Source organism: Oxyura jamaicensis, chromosome 2 (assembly GCF_011077185.1).
Source record: "Oxyura jamaicensis isolate SHBP4307 breed ruddy duck chromosome 2, BPBGC_Ojam_1.0, whole genome shotgun sequence".
Classification (NCBI taxonomy): domain Eukaryota; kingdom Metazoa; phylum Chordata; class Aves; order Anseriformes; family Anatidae; genus Oxyura; species Oxyura jamaicensis.
The window spans coordinates 4,285,862-4,308,881 of record NC_048894.1 but is presented as its reverse complement, the minus strand read 5'-3'; the positions used below and the strand labels follow the sequence as shown (position 1 = coordinate 4,308,881).

The window sequence follows — 23,020 nt, the reverse complement described above, 5'->3', positions numbered from 1 at the left end:
ATACCTTACAGTATCCGACTGGGAAGATTTTTCCAATGAAACACTATCACACTTCTGTCCTACTTTTAAAAGTAAAATTGAATAAAAGTATAAAATGAAAGAGATTGCCCTGCTGGTAAAACAGACCATACCGCATACTTTATGCTTTAGTTGCAGCAACTGTTTCATACTACAGCTCTGCTGTCAGACTTTTCTGTTTCTGCACAAGTGTGCCTTTCCCTTTCCCCAAATATTCCTTCAGAACCAGCTGTGAGAACCATCTTATTTACCACCACTTGTTCATAGCACACTAAACCTAAACCCATCTGCAGAAAAAAAGAAATCCTTTCTTGTAATAATAGTCATTCATTGGGGTTTTCATTCATTCATAGTCATTCATCTATCTCAAAATTTGTCTGACGTTGTACTATTAAAGTTAGCTCAGGATCTAATTCTGATATTACGTGGTAAATCCTTCTCTCTCCATAAAGTGTGATGCCCATTCATTTTGTCTCTGAAGCACCTGTGTATTCTGACTACAGATTCAAAGCACATGAGGAAGTTTTAAGTGTGGTGAACAAGAGGGATAGGCTTGGAGTTGCTAAATTTTCATTTCAGTTTCAAAAATCTCCTAAACTCCTCCAAGTGATTTAGTCCCCCCCCACACCCCTTTTTTTCCGATAGAATAAAAGCTATAATGGGATTCACCTGTAACAATTTAAATTAGTATGATTGTCATATGAACCTATAAACCACCACCATGTACTGGACCACCTGAAGACCCCGAACCAGTTGATGCCATGAGGATCAGACTCATTTCCAACATCGACACTGATCAGAATAAACACAGCAGGATAAAGGTCCTGATTTTTTTTTCTGAACCTGCCAAAACACAGACTACACCTGACGTTCAGACTTTGTAATTACATAGGTCAGAATCACATTTACAAGAAGCTGTATCACATCTTAATGGAAAAAGCTAACTTGGTATTCCTGGAACTATTTGAACCAGAAGCCCAGGTATTAGCAGGGACACACAGACCACTCAAATCATAGGAGAAGCTGTTAAGTAGCTGAAGTCAGCTGCATGGGGGTCTTTTTTTTTTTTTTTTTTTCTTCCATGTTTTGTTTTTTCCACCTCACTGACAGCAATATTATTTTAATCTTAAGTATTTTTACATGTCAATTGTAGTAATGCTAAGTTGTCTCATTAAATAAAGTACAGGTTTTACCGTTTAGCATGTTATTAATTTCTACCATTTTAATGTACTCAGAAATTTCATATTACATGAAACAAAGTGAGTAAAGAAAGCTTTGGTTAGTTGTACTGTCTCAGGTACTCTAAAATCTCCTGCTTGGCCTTTTCAGGGATTGAAGAAAACCATCAGTACCATGGACCGAGAGCTTCCACGTTCTGCGCTTAGCATCAATAATAGGAATGAACTTCGAAACATCCTACATTTGCACTCCTTGTACAAACAGAACAAGGTAAGGAAAGAGATGGTGCTCCAGAATCTGGTCTCAGACCTATGGAACTAGGTCAGACAAATCAAGACTGCAGTCCACACCACAGACAACTCAAGCCTGTGCCTGCTACTGCATTGCTGTGGACACTCTTACAGTTCTCTGAAGTAATGGAGAGCACAACATTTAGTTGAGATTGCATTAAAACTCATGGGACTAAGCCAAGAACCCAGCAGTTAATGAATCCTTGTTACAAATCCTCCAATAAACCAGGAGCAGTTATTCACTTCAACACCTTTTCCATTATTATGGCTATTCAATTTTGCCCATTGCCTCTTTATGCCCATTTCTATTTACATCTTTATATAAGATCTGACAGACAGAATTATACTCTTTGCATTTATTGTTCTTTGAAATGTAATATAGACCACAATGTTTGATGTCAGGGACATCAATAGGTAATTCCCAATTATCCCTAGACCCAATTCTGCCCATTATTAGCTTAAAGTATCATGATGCTTTTTGCATAGTATTAATGGTGGGACTACGTAAGGTGGGTCACCTAAAAAAATAAATCTCCCTATCTAACTGTACTACTATAGCAGACATAATAATATTTTTTAAGCAGACGTTATAATATTTTTTAAGCCATTGACTTTTTTTTTTTTTAATGAAAAGGCAAAATATACGTATTATCCATCTTTCATGGTTGCTGAAAAAAAACAGTTAAATAAGAGTTTGTGTGTTAGGTATCATTCACAGTTTATTCAGAACTTCAGAAGTTGACCAGGCAACACCTGGGGGTCCTGGTGGACAACAGGTTGGCCATGAGCCAGCAGTGTGCCCTGGTGCCCAAGAAGGCCAGTGGGATCCTGGCATTCATTAAAAGAAGCGTAGCCAGCAGGTCAAGGGAGGTGATCTTCTCTGCCCTGGTCAGGCCTCACCTGGAGTACTGAAGTCCAGTTCTGGGCTCCCCAGTACAAAAAAGACAGGGATCTTCTGGAAAGAGTCCAACGGAGGGCCACAAAGATGATAGGAGGCCTGGAGCATCTCCCCTGTGAGTAAAGGCTGAGAAATCTGGGTCTGCTCAGCCTTGAGAAAAGAGGACTGAGAGGGGATCTATGTTTACAAATATCTAAAGTGTGGGAGACAGAGGGATTTGGTTGGCAAACCTCTTTTCAGTGGTTTGTGGGGACAGGACAAGTGGCAATAGCCACAAAATGGAGCACAGGAAGTTCCGCACCAACATGCCCAAGAACTTCCTCACAGTGAGGGTGACAGAGCACTGGGACAGGCTGCCCAACGAGGTGGTGGAGTCTCCTTCTCTGGAGTTACTCAAGGCCCATCTGGACGCCTACCTGGGCAACCTGCTGTAGGGAACTTGCTTTGGCAGGGGGGTTGGACCTGATGAGCTCTTGAGGTCCCTTCCAACTCCTACAGTTCTGTGGTTCTGTGATTAGAAGTGTGCTCTGGCAATAGCTACCATACTTCGCAATATTTAGCTGAGGACAGGTTGTTACTTGTGTCATGCTTACTTCATTTAACACATGAAAATCTTGGAGGTCTTGATACTCCCTGCAACTTCTGCCTTTATGTATTGTTTGTACAGCCACATCATTTATACCCACCAGTAGCTGACTCTAGAAAATAATTAACATGTTCAGCTGCTCTACAAAACACCATTCCATCTTAGGTTGTAGCAAGACTAATGAAGACTTTCAATAGCCACAAAGAACTTTGTTTTTCTTCTTGAATAGGCAAAAGAGAACCCACTGAAAACACTTCTTGAAATTATTACTAATTACTTCCTTGAGCACCGTGGGACCTCCAAAATCACCAGTTCAAGTTCTGCTCTGTCAGCTCCTCAAAGTAAGAGCTCACCATCTCATCCACCTGACTTCTCAGATGAAGATCATGCATTTGGGAGTGCCAGTATGCCTGATGAGAGCAAAACTCAAACCTCCAGGTACAATCTGATTTCTCTTTGCCTTATCCTTTTTTTAAGCTTTAGCACTTCCAAAACCCCAGCAAGCCCACTGGGGAAGAAAACCAGTATTTTGGGAGTGGACATGACCTGTTAGGAATTCATACTTGCTGAGAAGGCAGTGCAGATAGAGAAATATATATATATATATGTATGTATACATATATATCTTTTTCAGAGAGAAGGGTTTGTGTTGCATGCAGAGTAGTCCACACTCCCTTGCATGCTGCTACCCCAGTTCACGCTGCCTCAGGGCTTGGACCTGCCTCGTTTTCTCCCCACTCTACAAGACACCCTAACCTCCCTGTAAGCCTCTTGTGTGTCTTCTGATACTTTTGTGACAGTAAACAAGCTTTCTTCTACAGAGAAAACCCTTAATATGACGCCCTGAGAACGAACAGCAGCAACGTATCTGAACTCCCCAATCTCCCGTCCGCCCGCCACGAAATGGCGACCCCCCCCCCGCCCCGGTTACTTATAGCCCTACCAGCGCATGCGCACTGGCAGCGGAGCGCTTCACTCCCCCGCCCGCCGCGCGAGAAGGGGAGGGCGCAACGGCACCGCGATAGAGTTCGGCTGCTGGGCCAGAGCGGCCGTCGTTGCTCAGGAAGTGGCGCGTTAAGGGGCTGCTCTGCCTTGTGCTGGAGGGCACTCTATGGTTGTAGTCCTCCACTGGGGGTGAAAGTTGTGAGCAGGGGGGTCTTGAGTTCACCGAAACACCCACATTTACACGTGCCCCCTCTTAGCAAGCATGCTGTACGTACAAAGCCCCACATGCAGACAAGTGTGGGTGAAGGGTGAGGGGCAGCACTGGTCTGTGAGGAAGGACCCCCCCCCCATCACACCACAGGAACTATCCCCCATGAGGGAATGGCCTCAAGTTGCAGCAGGGGAGGTTCAGGTTGGACATGAGGAGACATTTCTGCTCAGAAAGAGCAGTCAGGCATTGGGACGGGTTGCCCAGGGAGGTGGTGGCGTCACCATCCCTGGGGGTGTTCAAGGACAGGTTGGACGTGGTGCTTGGGGACATGGTTTAGTGGTGACATTGGTGGTAGGGGGATGGTTGGACCAGATGAGCTTGGAGGTCTCTTCCAACCCTAATGATTCTATAATTCTGTGGAGGAAAGTTTTTGCTTTTGCTGCCTGAGCCAGAGGGGTAAAGGGAAGCAACAACAGCAGATAAAAGGAAAATTGGAAAGTGAAAAGAAGTGTCCAACTTCAGGGAGGTTTAGATCGGATGTTAGGAAGAATTCTTCACAGAGACGGTGGTCAAGCATTGGGATGGTCTGCCCAGGGAAGTGGTGGAGTCCCTAGCCCAAGAGGTTTTTAAGAGACATGTGGATGTGGCACTTTGGGACATGGTTTAGTGACGGGACTTCATAGGTCAGGTTGATGATTGGACTTGCTGATCTCAAAGGTCTTTTCCAGCCTAGATGATTCTATGAATTTTTGTTTATACAAGCCTGGAAATCTAAGTGCACACTGAAAGCTGCCAGCACACAAGGACACACAGAATCCTATACTGGCTCGCACCTTTCTGTCTAAATCCTGTTTGAGTTTGTACCTATTTGTATGCATTCTTAAGCACCAAAGCACATTTACTGCTTAATGCCTTCCTGGGGTGTGTGAGGCCTGAAGTGATTGTGGGAGGAATGAAGGAGGAGCAGTGAGGGTCCGGCTGGGTGTTAGGAAATGGTTCTTCCCCAGGAGGTTGGTCAGGCGCTGGTACAGGCTCCCCAGGGCAGTGGTCATGGCACTGAGCCTGCTAGAGTTCAAGAACTGTTTGGACAATGCTCTCAGACATTACGGTCTGTTTTTGGGGTGGTCCCATGTGAAGCCAGGAGTCAGACGTGATGATCCTTGTGGGTCCCTTTCAACTTAGGATATTCTATCACTCTAAAGGAAAAATGGACCAAGTGGTTTTCAAATTGTCTTTTTGCAATAGGACTGGGGAATGTGGCTTTTAGGGTCTGTCATGATATATATCAGTGTGTCTGCTATTTGTATTTTCTTTTAAAGACAGCTGAGAATTGGACCCTTGGACACAGGTAGATAATCCCAGTTATATCTCAAATCAGGTCTTGTCCCACCCATGCAACTGGGCTGTGTTTCTGGCCTTTTTCTGCCTATAAAATGTATCAGTGAGAGAAACACTGGGGCAAAAGTGTGGCTGTGTGATCCTCATAGCCATTTATGCCCCCTCTGGCCATGGAGAAATGAGACATTACCAGATTGAGCAGCCAGTGCCTGAAATTAGGTTTAATTGTAATTACCTGGATAATTTTTAATAATGGAAGCAGGAGTGGAGAGTATAATTAGATTCTGTTCACCAGTTCCTTATTTAAGAATCCTGCTTCCATCTTTTTCCTTTTGCCTGACCTCAGACTTACTTTTTTTTCAATGTCTCTAGGTGTTAAAGTGACCTCTAAGCTAGCTGTGCCCTTTGGCAGTAAGGAGTTATGTGGTCCTAGGTCAGGATTAACAGTCCTCAGATTTCATAATGCTCCCAGAGATTGATCTGCACCCTTCTGTTTACATATGAAGCATGTTTTCACAGGGTGACATATTACTGAAAACAAAGAAACAAACAAACCCACTCTGAATAAATAAAATAAATGTTTGTGTGATACAAGATGCTTCAGCTCATGGAATTACTTTACTATGAAATGGGATGGAGAAAAGCATCCTAGAGCTAAAAACAAATGTAGGACAGTTATCATAGAAGAAGGCTAGTGTTTTTGGGTTACCTAGAATATAAATTTATCAAATCATGCAGAAGAGGTCTCAATCAAGTGGGAACAGATAAATAAAACAACTTCCATTTAACAATGATCATAGAATCATAAAATAACGGAATGCTTTGTTTTGTAAGGAACCTTAAGAATCTAATGTTTTGCAGCCAAGTGAAAAAGATACCGATGGAGAAAATTGAATCTTTCATGATTTCTTGCAGGATGTGTAAGAAGGCAGAAATGATGATTTTTATTTATTTATTTTAAATCAGTAAGAACATGGTTCGTTAAAAAATATTTTTTTGAAAAAGAAATGCATATAGTGTGATACAAAGAGATCTAAATGAATCTCAGTTGTGTTTCAGAGAAGCTTGTTTGTAGTATTAAATATGTGTAGGAAAACCAATGCAAACAGTGAACCACACCTTGAGTTGCCTTCTGGTGAGGACTACGTTGATGAATATGGAAAAGGTCAAATGACAGCGATGCAGCAATATGTTATCATAGTACTTTTGAACTAAAATAAATGTTCTACGTTTGAACAAAGTGTGAAGGAGGTCAGTTGAGTCACTCTGAGTTATATGATAACAGAGGATGTTAGCAAAAATGTTAGCAGGTTTTCAAACTGCTGCTCAACAGATGGAGAAGGAAGGGGAACTGCTTGTGGTAGAATCACAGAATCATTAAGGTTGGAAGAGACCTTCAAGATCATCTGGTCCAACCATCCCCCCACCACCAATGTCACCACTAAACCATGTCCCTAAGCACCACGTCCAACCTTTCCTTGAACACCCCCAGGGACGGTGATGCCACCACCCCCCTGGGCAACCCGTCCCAATGCCTGACTGCTCAATCTGAGAAGAAATGTCTCCTCATTTCCAACCCGAACCTCTCCTGGCACAACTTGAGGCCATTCCCTCTAGTCCTATCAGTAGGACCTATCTCACTTGACATATATGGTTTGCTTTTTTATTTTTATTTTTATTTTAGTTTAGTTTATTTAATATGGTACATATCAAAATAAGTAAGCATAAGACTAAAATATAGTCTTACACACCTTGTAACAAAGTGTGACACAGAGTAATAATATTGAAATAATCTCCTGAAGATGTACATAAAGATGTTTGAAAAGTGGTTGTGTTCGAGTACCACTGCTAGGTAGCATTCAACTTAACTTGATAGCAGTGATTTAATTTGCCAAGGTGCTGTTTTCATTGATTTCATTTAGTATCACTTGGCTGTTTGAATTTTTGTTTCTTTTTCTTTCTTGTAGATACCATGTTGAGAATCCACTAGATAAAATCCTTTCATCCAGAAAACACCAGCACAAAAGTGAAAAATGCCATACGGAGACAATATGTAATAGCCAATTAACCTTTGATGGGGATAAGAAGTTAAAAGATAGTCAAGAAGATTTAAAAGCAGCAATGATTTCTGAAGAGCTTCAACCTACAGTGAAGGACAAACACAGGCCCAGGTCTGGTCTCATTGTCAGAGGAATGATGGCTGGACCAGTAGCAAGTTCACCAGAGGTGATTTCTAGTGCTTATAAAATATTGGGCATGACCAGGGATTTTATATGTAACCTTCTGCAATGAACTAATTTGCAAATAATATTCAAGTGACCTCTGCATGCTAATCTGAAATCTGTGCTCTGAAAAAAATGTGGCAGGTTAGGGCAGTGGTTGTGCTTAATTCAGAAATTCAAACTGTTTCAGAAACAACCACTGCACTCAGATCTATGATCCTTGGTTGCAGCATTTCTTTATAAATGTTTTTCACTTTTGGTATCTCATCTCTCTTGACATCTGGGATTTTCCATTTGCCTCAGGAAATTGCTTCTTTACTTTAGCTCTTAAAGTTTTCTTAGCCATGGGTGTCTGATATCCACAGATTTTTCTGAAATCCCTTATTTAATCAGTAGCAGTATGGAATATAAAATATAACTTTCATTAAAGTTATGTTTCTAAATGGGTCAGAATAGACACTCTTCTATCAATAATTGCTTTTAAAACACAATTCTAAAATTCTTGTTTCTCTTTTTATTCTTTCATGCTCCTTTATATTGACAGGAACTTTCCCCGTGTAAAATTAAGCTTATAAAAATTGAAGGATTTTAAACATTTAATTTTGCTAATACTGAAGTGAATATGAAAATTAAATAAATTACTTGGATTTTTTCTGAAGAGTTTTGATTCAGAAAAAAAAGACTAGATACCTTTAACAGGAAAATGGCATATAAATCTGGGTTCTCTGAGTACGTCCCCCAAATCAAGTTTTTATAAGCTACTTAGTTGATGTTCTTGGGTAAAAGAAAGCAATTATTAAAGTATTTAGCATCTTTGATACTGTTCAAATTGTAAGTAAAAGTGTATGTATTTTTCTGTTTATACAAAAGAAATTACCTAATTTACTCCTTAACCAGTTCCTAATAATGAAAAAAAAATGTTTAGCCCAGTATTAGTGATAGAGCTTTCCTTTGTTTTCCATGTTTGTGTAAAGATACTCAAATTCTAATCTATAGTTTTAATGGCACTTATTTCTAGGATCTGCAAAAAAGGAGGCTTTCAAAACGCTCCACTAGCATAAGCAGCACAGCACAGCTCAAGGGTGAAAAACAGGAAGGAAATGACCTGAGTGTCCCAAGCGTTGATTCTCAAGAAAGTAAAGAATCTTCAACACAAGTAAATACAGAGTTTGCATCGAGGACTTTGTCAAGCTCACACACGATTTCAGCTTCTGAAAAACTAAGAAACATCCCCAAAGGTACAGAAGACTCTTTTGCCAAACTGCTTTCTGAAAGAGGGAGGACGAAGACAGAGGAAAGAAAATCAGTTCCAAGCTTTTGTTCAGAAAGCAATGAAAAAAGCCTTAAAGTGAGTGCCTCTCACAGACATTCAGGGACTGGAAGAGAGAAGAGAGAAAGATCCCTCAGGAAAAGTGAGAATTGGTTATCAGGCCTCAGGTAAGAATATTTGTAAAAATACTGTACTAAAAAGTCAAGGAAATATGATGGAGGACTAAAAGAGACTGAGATATGCTTTCTGATTTCATTGATGGGAAGCAGAGGTGAAAGTGCTGAAAAGCAGAGAAGCTTTAAGATTTAACTTACTACCTTTGAAATCCCAAACCATTCAGGACTCCTTTCTTGGTCCGTGGAGAGACCCTGCAGGTTCTGGTTTGTTATAGCTGCCTATAGAGAGAGCTGAGGGTTACTAGTTCAGACTCAGACCACTAAACCTCAGACATACAAGCAGTACAAGTGACTCCCACCACCTGCAGAGGTCACCTACATCTTAGGAAACAGTGTTGATTACCACTGTCAGCATTGTAGTGGTACATCCAGAAAAGCCTCAGAAGATAAAATGAAGGAACACCAGCCAAGGGCAGAGGCATATCCACATGGTTCAGTGCAGTTCTGTGTTGAGCTATCCAAGCTATGCCCAAACAAGCTGGTTTAGCTACCAGCACAGAGGTGTACCACAACGAGACACTGTGGTGAGTTTTTGAGGCAGGATATCCCATATCATTGGAGCATTTAGACTGAGCCCAGTTAGCATCCCCATGCACCATGGTGCTGCATCCACACTGCTCCTGTGTCTCAAAGTATTTTATTCAAAGCTTATTCACATTGATTTTTGAGCTGCATTACTTCACATTGCTAGAAAAGTTTTAGAGAGACTCCTTCTATGAGCTCCAAATACATAGTTTGGGCTTTTCTCTGTCTCCAGATTGCAACATCACAAAGCTGGCTTCACAGTGGGCCTGTGAATTGGGGTGGATTTTGAAATGCTTCAGGTTCAGTCGTGTCCCAGAGTTGAACCAGTCTGAAACTCTGAACTGCTGAAGATGCACTGGGTTTGAGCAGTACAGGCCAACTGTGCTGTGTCCGTACCTGTAGAAAATCATCATAGTAAAAACAATTGCCTCATACCTAGTGCTTTTCATCAGCAGCTCTCAAACTTCAAGCAAAGGATATCTCTCTCTCTGCCCATACTACAGATGGAAACACTAAAGCAGGTATAGAAAAACTTGTATGCAACAGCTCACACAGAAATTCAGTGAAGTCATACACAGGGCTCAGGCACCCTGAGTGTTGGTCTCAATGCTAGAGGAGAGAACGTGTTATATTCAGTAGAAATGTTGCGGAGTTTATACCACCTCCTGCTTCATAAGCTAAGGCACATGATGCCAACATGTCTGATGCGGGCCATGGAGTAGTACATCTGTTTTATTAAATGTAACTTGATCCATGTTGATGGCTAATTTTGTGTTTTTTTTTAAGTGCTAAAAAAAAACTCATTGATACAGTGAAACTTCAACCACAGATTATTATTATTTTTTTCCTGTTTATTTTTAATTTTGGGAAACAGAGTGACAAGGCCCTGTTGAGATCTTGAGGAAACGATGATATAGTGGGTCTGTCCACATTTGTGTTAGGGGTTGTGGGAGCTAACAAACTGCAGGTCTGCTGAAGGTACAAATGGGTCAGAATGGCACTTGCTTCCTGTCTGGGACCAAAAAGCAACTGAAAACAGCAACCATCATTATATAGTTACTTATCTGTGTTAGTATACCTAATTTGAAAACGATTATTGAATGATGGGGCAAAGTACTGTAATCTTAAGTCTTAAAATCCAGAAGAGATCAGTTCTTCATTGTGTACATTATTGGGACCCTGAGATGTGTCAAATAGCAGCTGAACCCAGACAAAAGTCTGACTGTTGCTGGACTGGAAGTGGTGCCTGAAGATCCGTCTTGGATGTTCTGCTCCCAGGGGATTTATTAGGTCATGAGTTCATGGAGGTGCACATTGCCAGCTCATAAGGCACTCAGGAATCTGAAACACTGGAGTCTGACTCTGTATGACTTTTGTTCCATATAGTTTGACTGAGCATATAAGGTAGTGGTAACCCACCACTCGATTCTTTCCAGTTTCAAGATGGTTTAGGATTAATTGAGGTAGAGGATACAGCTTCAGTGGGCTTTTGACAGCTCCCAAACAGAGCCAAGAAGAGTAAGTGCACTCCTGGTATTAGTTAAGCAATGAATATACTGCCAGTTATTTATGAGCATTTTTTGCAGTGTCAAAAGCATGTTGGACTGGATAAAATTCTTTGGGAAGACTCTCTGTCCAAGAAATCACTTGTACTGACTTTACTCATCTGTAGCTGGACATGCTGATATTTCCCAATCTTGTGCAGTGATTGTGGAGTCAGCAGAAAAGGAGCTGCTCTGAAAGGGGACAGACATCCCCAGGGCACCATTCTGTGCACTGTGCTGCACTAGTGTGCTCCACTGCTGTAGTAAGTAGTTTGCAGGAGCTGGGTTCCTTGAGACTTGGTCTCCATAAGAACAGAAGAGGGAGCTATTTCCATTGAATATGTTTTCAAAGCAAAACTGGGATGTTTCTGCCAGCTATCTTGAGCTAAGGCCAGTAAAGCATTTGAATTCATGCTGAGCTCTGATCTCCTGAAAACTCTCACTGAAATCAGCAGGACTGCCGATACTCCAGAAGTTAAGTGGAAGTAGCAGAGGGTGGAAGTGAGACTCCAAATAAGCATCAACTATTACAGTAAGGACTGGCTCTTGCAAGGCTCTTATCCTTTTGGTGAAATCCTGCAGTGTTTGAGAGCTTTTCAGGATTTGTTCAGAGTGCTTCAGCATTACGAGGCATCAAAAATTAAAACGTAAGAACAGATATTTATCTGGATCCTTCCGTTCTCTGTTGATGCCTCCAGACTTTACTGACATAAGTGCTAATCTAACTGTTTAGATGAGTACCTGAAAATCTATTTAGGATTAAACCCAGCTAGTTCATTCCCAGGCATCTGAAATTCTGTTTTTGTTTCCCGTAGCAAAGTAAAGACCTTAAAAATCTTATTTTTCCTCCCATTTTGGTGTACTTCTTCATTCTCTTTTGTTATATGCAAAATGTGCTATTGTTGCATACAGGCTGCAGGCATCCATTGTCTACATGTGAGACAAAAACACCAAAGTGAAAATGCTGCCATGCTTCAAAAGACAAGCTGAATGTTATTGAATAAATGCTTACAAACTGAGTGGGCAGGAATACCTAGCTATAAAAATACCCTGGAGAAATACAGATCCCACAGTATTTTGACTCACACATTTTAATGAAAGAAATGATGGACATAGCATCGTGCTTGTTATTCCATCAACTATCTAACTCTTAGCTACTGCATGAAATGTGGCAGGGAGGTGGGTAAGAATGCCAAGAGGCCAGATTTGTGACTTTATATTTCAGTTTTATAGTATCAACGTGAATTAGTCCTCCAAGTAACATATTTCATGTTTGTCTTAAATAACATCTGGATGTTCTTTCTTTGTTGTAATAAGTAAAATTTGGCTATCTTCTCAGTGAGGAGGCACTAAAAACTACCAACATACCTTCCACAGATATGAAGAAATAAAAGAAATCATTTGCTTGCCTGGCTATTGCTGCAACTCCTGGTTTCTTTTTAGGAGAAAAAAAAAAAAAAAAAAAAAAAAAAAAAACAAAAACAAAAAAAGGGAATAAAGTTAGTGAAATAAATTAGGGACTAAGGATGCAGTCTTCTCATGTATTTTGAACTGCTACTGCTTAATGCATCTTCTTTCAAATTCAGGTAACTGTAATGACCATTTAAAAGGTCAGTGTTTAACTGCAGATGTTACCTAATTACTTTTAACTGTGATAAAATACTGACTCCCTAAAGAAAAGTACTTGTTACTTTTTCAAATATGATCTGGATTTGTTGATCTCTTTGTGGGAACATTGTTGTTATATAGCAAGTGCACCACATTCCTATAATTACAGAAAGACAGATGTGAAGAACAATTTGTTCACTTTCATCTTCATTTATCTACATTGTACATCGCAGTATAATGTCTGAATCCCTCCACATCAAAGGGGGAATAATCACTGCAAATCATTAAAAGCAAAGGGTTTATTTTCTTCCTTGTTTTACAGGGGAACAGAAGCTTTTGTGCAGTTGGGTCAATGATATTTCTCGGTGACATTACAGGATTGTTTCATGTCAGTAGGAGTTACTCCATAAAGACAGTCTGTTTTACTGTTATAATACTTAGCAATACTTAATAATACCTAACAATCCTTAATAATATGCTGACGTATTATTAGTTTGCATACCAACTCAGGTGTAATTGTGGTAAATGCCTTTATTTTAGAATTCCTTATTTTTTAATTAACCCAGAAAAGAGCAGTATGTAGGTGGCAGCAAATCTTCATGTGTCCTCGCCTATAAAGAAACAGCAGCTAATTTAATTTCTCGATTCATCCAGCTTTGTTTATTGTACTGTGTATGTTGTGATGGTGATGATGGCAACTGTGCTGGTCCCTGGAAGCTGTAGGCACTGGAGATTATTATGAGGACAGTATTTCAGTATGAGTTTTAAACTTATTTGCCACAGGAGTCAGATGTCTGACTTTACATATTCCAAGGCTTTAGCTTTTAATAGCTTAGATATAATACTTCGGTGGCAACAGTACATTTTTTCTTTTCTGCCTAAACTACAAAAATATATGAATTAAATAAGGAGAAGTAAAGGTTTGCTTAAATGGAGAAGTAATTAACAGTGAATCAGTTTGTGGTACTTTCTCATGTGACTTGATCACGCAAGGGTAGACTGAGTTTTACTCTTTTATAAACTATTATCATGTGTACAGCACTCCTATTATTTGACTGAAGAATCTTCCATTTTAAGGATATTAAAAGTCTTTTTCCAATAACATAGAGACAAATCTATAACCCAATTTGTATATTGACACCAAACTACACTCTGACGTTTATACAGAATTATATCAATGATTCCTCTATGGCCCTTCTTAACAAATTAAACTTAAATTAAAAATGACATTTTATCTCTGTTCCACTTCAGAGGAGAATTTGAAACCCCATCTACCCTTTCAGGTCATTTTGAAGCTGTTTATCCTCATTCTCAAAGGAGTATTTCTCATTGCTCTCCAAGTCATTGAGTTCCTCTCAGAAGTGTTAGCTGTGTGCAAGGCACAACTAAATTTTGGATGACTGACCTCTTTTTTTTTTTTTTTTTTTTTTTGATTCTGAGGTTTTCATGGGAATAAAAAAAAATCTGGAAAAATACACAGTGTAAGCAAACAATCCAAGATTCCATCTAAAAAATTGCAATACCTGTAGGTACGATTCTTCAAGTTCCAGAGGAATTTGGGACAGATGATGTTGAAGGAACATATTCAGATCAAAGGCAGCAACCTATTAAAGACCTCCCCTAGTATTTTTAACAAGGGCAGAACCTTGAATGGCAGTGAGGAAAGACTCTGCCACCTGTAATGTCTTCTGCTTAATGATGAATCCCCTAAGGGAAGGAAATATTTACCCTTAAACTGAGTTCACAGAATAAAGAATTAGCATACGCAGTGGAATGGAAATTGAGATCTTTGGGAAGTGTGAAAAAAGAACAGCTGTTGAATTTGATGCCTGACCTTGGGTTGAAATCACTCTACTGCTTTTATAGAAAAAAAAAAAGCTTGATGAATAATGAGTTGTTTGGGAAGGTAGAATGGTGTTAGAAGATTTCCCCGTGTTTCGCAGCTTGAGCAAACAAAATAGTGAAAAGGAAGTAAAAGCACTTCATGGCAGCTGGGAAACAATTCTTTTGTCTCAGCTACAGAAGTACTACTTTTGATGTTCATGCAGCCTCTGAAGTTGAAGCACTCTCATAGTTTTCCTTTCCCCTTAATTCTACAAATGTAAGGCTTGATGGTGATGTGGAAACCCTCCCACTTAGCTGAACAGTTTCTAAATGAGTAGATCTGAGCTGTCCAGCTGTGTTCTTAATGGATGCTACTGGCACCACCTTATGCTGTTAGATGGGCAGATACTACCTGTAGACCTCAGTTTCAATTCTAGTAGTTAAGAAGAACTGCATATGGAGATGTTTGAACTTCTCATTGTCATGTATAAAGCAAACCACCCTCCCTTCCTCAATACCGAGAAAAATGACATGGAAACTAGAATTACAGTAATGAAAAGAAAAAAATATTGTAAAACTGAAATCAAAGACCAAAGGGAACAAAATCAATTAGCAATCAGGACCTGAAGTTAAGGATATGTTGGTAATTTCATAGAAACAGCAATGGAATGGCTATCAGAAAGGGGAAAAAAAAAAAAAAAAAAAAAAAGATAATATCTTAACGTCAGAACAAAAGTTTCCTCCCGCCATTAGCAATCAAAAGCATATAGCAATGGATCCCATTGTCCAAAGGGAAAGATCTATAATACACTTTCAGGAGTAAGGAGGATAATTGATTCTCCACTCATCCTTTCATTGTGAACAATCTCACTACTTATCCGGTTCTTCTAATTACTTCTGCCGTACCCTCCTTTGCCTTGCCATCAGTCTTGGCTACAAAACGAATGTGAACTGGTGGTTTCCTTTCAGAAGTCTGCCAGTGCAGATGGATATTTCAGACAGTAGGGACTGTTTTATGAGAGTGTGTCTTGGCTTCAGATGTCTTTTCCAACCAAAACCTAAGTATCTCTGATGCACTTCATCTCTAGCACCAGGAGAGCAAGTGCCAGCGAGTCCAGATCCAGAATTTCCCTTCCTGCAGTAGTTTCTCAACCAAGTTTGCTTTAGCTGGGCACTCCTTAGTGGTTCCCCCAAAATCACTCATTATTTGGTAATAAACCTTCTTCTAGCAGTGCTCTGCATTCTAACACAAACAGAGGAGGGTTAGTGAATTGGCCTAGATACCAAGTTCTTTAGCGGAACATTACTCATATTTCATAGAGCCTTAGAAATTACAGATGGAAAAGACCTTTTAAGGTCATTTGTTTCTATGGCAGATTATTCATTACTGTATATATATAATTTGATGCAATACTTTTTTCCACAGCTTTGTCTAGTCCAGTCTTAAATGACTCAAGTAACACCTCTCCCCTTAGAATATATTCCAATGTCTAGTAGCCCTTAATCTTTAGAGTTCATTTCCCTGCATTTTTTTTCTGCCGTTATCCTTAGCTGAAGTTGATCTTTTTTTACTGATCTTTATGTTCCTTTCTACAAATATTCACCGCTTTTAAAGTACTTCCAAATATTTTTCATGCTCCCTTAGCCATTTTTTTTTCCTAAAGCTTGTATCATCTGCTTGTAGTTTTATCTTTCCTGCTCTGAAATTTTGCTGTTGTTTTTCTGTTAGGTTTTATTGATTTGTTTTATATTTATTTATTCCATGCACTTACAGGCTGCTATCACTTTGTAGCAGCACTGTTCCTCTCAGCAGGGATAAGAATGGTCACCCTCTGCTCATGACATGATTCGCAGCATTACAAAATCCCATTAGCACATTTATCACCTCAGCGTACCACAAACGTATCCTTTCTTACACTAAGTTTCAAGCTCATTGAATGCAAAATCTCTATATTTTACGATGTTTTTCCTCAAAATGGCCTCATAGTATCATGAAGATAGTCTAATCTTCTGTGGTAAGGCAATATGTGTTCCTATTTACTGGTAGAAAAGGTACCTCCCTTCTACTCCCTGCATTTCTATGTAGGGCTGACAGGAAGGAGTGAATTACTTTACTTTGCCTTTTGAACCACCTGTGGCTTTCTGACTTTCTTTATGATGAAAAGAGACCGGTACAGATGAATTAATTGTATTACTGAACATTCTTATTCAGAGATGATAATAAACTGCGCCTTTCCTTTTAATTTATTCCAATAAAAAGTCCCTGAAAATTCACTTTTGTGGATCTGGGAGATATTTAGAGAGAAATAAAATATCTCCTTCAAATTCCTCTAAGTCCTTTAAGAATATACATCATTACTTTGTATTCTCTGAGATAAATGAGACTTTAAAAGCAAAAATTTGTTTTTAAACAAAAGAGGAAGATCAGGTTAGGAAATATTTAAATAGGCTGTGGAGCCACAATTCCGTGTAACCTGATGGGTTATTTCTGCAAGTGCTGAGGGAGCTGTCAATGAGACAGCAACCTGGATTATCACTGAAAGGTTGGGGCAATTGGGAAAGGTTCCTGAAGACTGGAAGAAATACATCGTCACTCCTATCTGCAAGAGGAACAAGAAGGAGTGATTGGAACGCTGATTGGCTTCATGTTAATCCCTGGGATGGTGACAAAGCAAATCCTGCTGGAAGTCATTTCCAAGAATGTTAAAGATAGGAAGGTGACTGGGAAGTCAGCACGGATTTGTGAAGAGGAAATCATGCTTAACCAATCTGATAGCTTTCTCTGATGGGATGACTGGTTTAGTGGGTGAGGACAGACCAATGGGCATTGTTAATCTCAACTTTACTAAGGCTTTCAATGCTGTCTCCTGTAATATCCTTGCAGACAAACTGATGAAGTGTGGGCTCGATAAGTGGACACGGAGGTAGACTGAGAACATTCAAAATTACTGTTTCAGATGATTGTGATTTGCAGGATGAAGTCCAGCTGGCAGCCAGTCAGCATTCATGTTCCGCATTGATGCTGGTGTCAATACAGTTCAAGATTCTCAGTAATGACCTGGATGATGGGTCCGAATACATCCTCAGCAAGTTTACAGGTGGTACAGATTTGGGAGTGACCAACAGACTGGACGGTTATGCTGCCATTCAGAGAGAATTTAATGGTATGGAGGACGTGCTGACAGCTATCTTATGAGGTTCTATAAAGGCAAATGCAAAGTCCTGTATCTATGGAAGAATAACCCCATGCAGCAACACAGGCTGGGGGTTGACCAGCTCTGCAGAAAAGGACCCAGGAGTCCTGGTGGGCACCAAATTGACCATGAGCCAGCAATGTGCCTTTGCGGCACAGAAGGCCAGCAACATCCTCAGCTATCTTTATAAAAGTGTTGGCATCAGATTGTGGAAGTGATCTTTCCCTGCTGCTCAGCCCAGCTGGGACACATTGGAGTGATGAGTCCAGTGCTGAGCTACCCCAGTACAAGAGAGGCATGGACTTACTGGAATGAATCCAGCACAGCAGCACAAAGATGATTTATGGAATGGAGTGTTTGACATATGAGAGGCTGTTCAGCCTGGGCAAGGGAAGCTTACAGAGATCTTACTAATGTAAGAAATATCTGATGGGGTTTGGGAGGGAGTAAAGATGGCAGGGTCACACTTTTCTTAGTAGTGCCCCATGACAGGACAGGAGACAATGGAAACCAATTGAAATATAGGATTTAACATAAGGGAAAAAAATCCTCTGAGACTGGAAATGCTGGAACAGATTTTCTAGGGAGGCTGTGGTGTCTCCATCCTTGGATACACGTCAGAACATGACTGGAGAGGGCCCTGAGCAACCTGCCCTGGCTGAACATACTCTGAGCAGAGGGGTCTAGAGGGAGGTCTAGAGGTCCCCTCCAACCTCAGCTATTCAGTGATTGTGAACTCGGTTATGACTGGCTCCAGTCTTTCCTACTGGGCATTTGAGTGTACAACCAGCTTTTCTGGGCATAATCAATATTTTTAAATCTGTTCTCTTTGCCCAGTGGGCTGTAATATTTCACTGCTACTTATAAAATTGGAGTATCAGATGAGATGGATTTGTCTAAAATGACATCTGGCGTTTTGTTAAGTAATTAAGTTTTGGTCCTGTGAGAGGTCGAGCAGTTCCTGAAGGTACTCCTCACAGTGATATGTGATTCTATGACATGAGGGCTGAATTCAGATCACCGTATTTTAATATACTAGAGACTGTTTTAAATCTGTCAGAAAACACCAACTAATTTCAGTTGGTATTTAGTATATATCCGTGTACTCTGACATGCAGTGTGTATGAGCAATGTCTTAGGAATTAATTAAATTTCTCCCACTAAGAGAGGAAGAGGATGTGCTGGGCAATGGTGGCATTTCTAGGAAATGTGAGTTTAGTCAGACTGCAATGTTTCAGATAAGAGAACAGAAAAAAAAAAAAAAAAAAAAAAAAGCAGAGCTGGAGCAGTCTAATAGTAAATTACCTTTGCATATTTCCTTCCATCTTTGTCTGTTTGTGGTCTGTGCGTAGCACCAGGCATTGTCCTTAAGGCACACGAAGAAGCACATGGCATCATCCCAAGCTTTCGTCAATGCTTCGGTGTGGCTTTGTAGACAGGAAGCCCAGTAAGAATAGTGCAGTCGGCACCTTCCCTGAGAGACTAACCACAACCCTCCTTGGAGTGTGCTCAGCTGCCAGCTGGGAATATGTCTTTATTTGATTTCTGCAACTAGCAATCAGAAGAATGGCTGTCAAACAAAATGGGGTTGTACTTGGGGACTGGGGATTTAATTAGCCCATGTACAAAGACAGAGAAACAGAGAGAGAGAGAAATTGCAGTTGCCAAATCATTCAGCAGTGAAAACCTTCAAGTATCTGGAGTTGCATAACACCTTTTATAACATAATTATTGGACAGGAAAAAAGAGCCTAAAATAAATGTTAGGAACTATTGTGACTCTTGTTTTATGCCAATGGATTTATGGCATCAGAGCCTTCGACATAACATCTGTGTGTGCTGCCATTTGCCCTTTTAGTATTTTTCCAGCACTCCATAGGAAGGAGCGCTGTGCAATTACTGGAAATGGCAAATGGCTTCTGTATCATTTTTTTAATTTTATTTTTGGAAAGGACGTAAAACTGGAAGTGTCCAGCCCATTGCCTAAAATGCGTTCAGTCATTGAGAATTTGCCTTGTTCATGCGTACATACCAGGACTCTAGATCTCAAATTTAAAGGAAGAACAGACAGTGTACATCCTCTTCTGCTGGCAGAACTTCACGCCATTGGAAGCAGCACAAGAAATCACCTACCCCTTAAAAACAATCACTTGATTGTGAGTAGCACAAGGAATTTGTTTCCACCTATGTGCTATTCTCCCTCAGACTGCTGAAACAGGACTTAAAAGCTCTCTCTGCAGTGCCTGTGTTTACCAACAGGCTGTTATCTATGTTCATCTTTCTTCACAGCAAAATAAGATATGAGAACTCACCCAATCTTCAGTTCTTGCCTTCTTCCAATTTAACATTAGCTTTCTGGAAGATAATTTATCTTGCTAAAATCTGTTAGGTTGCAGTATTTTGGACTGTTACAAATCCAAGGTATCTGACAGGAAATGTAAGGCCAGGAACTTTTCACATCCTTAAAAATAAATAGCCTAAAATTTGAAGGCCAAAAGCAGAAGGAGCAGAGACTGTATGACCGGCAAAATGAAGGGACATATTCACCTTAGCTGATGTGAATTGGGTACTGAAGGCTGGGCTCCCATTTCAGCGCTTTATGTAGTGTCTCTTAGCTGTAGTGTCTTGGAAGTATCTTTATTTAATGGAGTTTTAGCTGTCTTATTTTACTGATAAGTGTTCATTTTGAATTGGTGACTGTAATGGTCAGTTTACATCAGTGGCATTGTGCCCCTTCAAAATTCAGTGTGGGGGGTATCACTCTGAAAAATCTCTGATGGAGTACTGTATGAATAATTGAGCTACAAGTTTATTATACTAAGTCTGGTTTTATAGCTGGAGATAAATATTCCTTCATCACCTCTGAGGGAACATTCTGTTGATGTAAGCCCAGGTCATACTGTCTTTCGCTCGACCCATCATTATCATTTATTTATTTATTTATTTATTAATGTACAAACTTTTCCAGCAAAGATGTTGCTTTCTCCTGAGTTGTCACATTGTCACTACAGTTATTAAAAATTCACCAGCACAAAAGCAGATTCATGTATAAGTTTATTAGAAATGACCCTTTCAATAAGAGGTGTTTTTTGTTGTTGTTGTTGTTTTTTTTTTTTTCATTTATCTTTTTTGCCTCATCTAGAAATGAGCCATCTGTTTATGAATCAATGTGCCATTCAAATCAGATGCAGTGCTTAACTAAAAAGGAAGTTTGGACAAATTACATGTAGAAGCTGTGTTACCTTTGACAACCAGACATGGCAAAATTTATATTAAATCTTGACAAGGTCCTTTTCCAGAGAAATATGTTGCTTGGTATTGATTATGATCTTTACCTTTGCATCTTTACAATTGTTTTTAATAATTCTCTCTTTAAAATTTTGCCCTAAAGCAGTGGCAAGCTTCATTGCCTATAGCGGCCTTTTTCACCTTTTTGCAAATAGTTACACAGTCTATTTTTTCTCTTATTTATTCGCCAGACCTTACTCACTATACCTAGAATGTCTTGTGTGTCTGTGTATGCCCTGACATCGCAAGACCACAGGATTGCATTGCGACTTCTGCGCATCCTTCTGACACTGTAAATTACTGTGCAGAAAATATATATGTCCAGAAGAAAAGCTGTTGTAGTCGGGCAGTGAACATAAGGTTTCCCAGCGTAGTAACCTTAAAGCTACTGACGACCGATGTTTATATTTTAAGCCCCTTTGTTTATTTGACCTCTATGTAGGGTAGTATAAATAGGAAATAGTGGAATGCACATGCATTATTGTGAAAAGAGCTGCTTTCTCTGCATGTTCAGATATTCTGTGCAAGTTCTGTTTTCTGCAATATATGAAGGTCAGATAAGAATGTACAAATATTTAGAGAAAGTACTGTATAGTATGTTTATAATGAAACATATTTTCTTCCTGTCCTATTTTTCTGTCATGACAGATGACTTCCCCCTTCCTAAGTATTCTAACTGTATGGTTTTACATCTACAATAAATTTTCCTGGAACAGTAACCATCTGCTGAAATGGAAATTGCAATAAAAGTCCTGACAGTGTTTTGAGAAACCTTCAGGAGGGAACTTGTGAATAACCTCCACCTGCAAAAATACCCCACTTAACCAGAAAACACCCTACATCAATCTTTGATGTCAGCGCTTTCCATGTCAACACAGGAATTTCCTTGTGCCTTGAAAAATCAAAACACTTAGCATCCAGGGCATGGTTCTTCCAGGAACGGGTGTAGAACCAAAATCTTTTAGACTTTCCAGAAATCAATAATGTTGCAAAAAGTGATGCCAGGTGAGCTATATATGAATTTTGCCATAGTCAACTGTATTTTTATTTATAGGTCTTTTCAGATGAAAGACTACTCAGAAATGTTTGGGACCACAATGAATCGAGAATGCTAATTTAATGTAGGGAAAGATATATATATATATATATGCATAAACATAGGCATATGGGGCCATTTGAAACTCTAAGGTATCCAAGACATCTAATGATGCTAGCAGATGCGATACAGTACCTAGAGGAGGCCCAGCTCCTTCTGAAGCAGCAGTTGAGGCTGGGTGGGATGGTGTACCTAGATTTAAGGACTCCAGGTGTTTCTTCCTGTTTTGTTTCAGAAAGAACTCGGATATCAAGGCCGTAGGGTGCCAGCTGAGGACAGCGAGGCTTTTTGTTACTGGCAGCTAAATAGGATTTGTAAATTCATGAGCAGTGTTCCTGATCACCCTTTTACCATTCATTAGACATATGTACCCACCTGAGGGCTTCCAGACATAACCCCAGCAGCATTCCACATTGCTGTCACCTCAGTCAACTCCTCATGCTCAACATCTCTGCTTCCCACAGCTCACCTTCCCACAGGTCTCCTTCCCATGTCCAGGCCAAGTAGCTACTTGATGTGGTACCCTCCTCAGACCTGGCATTCATACATCAGTCTGAATCCCTTCTGCCAAGCCTCTTTCCTCCTACTCCTCCCACACCTCTGTTTCAGCAAGAGGAGGCAAGATGGCATGGGATGAGAAGAATCAGCAAAGAGTAGTGGAACAAGGAGGAGTATTGGAAGCAGAAACTGGAGGCAAGGTTGTTGGATAGGAGCAGACAATAGACATGATGTGGGCACAGACTATAACGAAAGAACTAAGATCCAGATGTAATGCATGACCTGAAAGCGTTCCAAGTTCCTCTCTCTTG

The 23,020-nt window shown here is 40.0% G+C and overlaps 1 protein-coding gene across 1 annotated transcript in view; it reads left to right on the top strand.

Moving 5' to 3' along the window:
- The window catches only part of MINDY4 (MINDY lysine 48 deubiquitinase 4), an 83,551-nt gene that overhangs the window by 1,147 nt on the left and 59,384 nt on the right, over positions 1 to 23,020 (top strand). The window contains exons 2-5 of the mRNA XM_035317609.1: positions 1,348 to 1,467; positions 3,201 to 3,409; positions 7,433 to 7,691; positions 8,706 to 9,124. Coding sequence (XP_035173500.1) covers positions 1,348 to 1,467; positions 3,201 to 3,409; positions 7,433 to 7,691; positions 8,706 to 9,124 — 1,007 coding nt within the window. The remainder of the gene's footprint in view (positions 1 to 1,347; positions 1,468 to 3,200; positions 3,410 to 7,432; positions 7,692 to 8,705; positions 9,125 to 23,020) is intronic.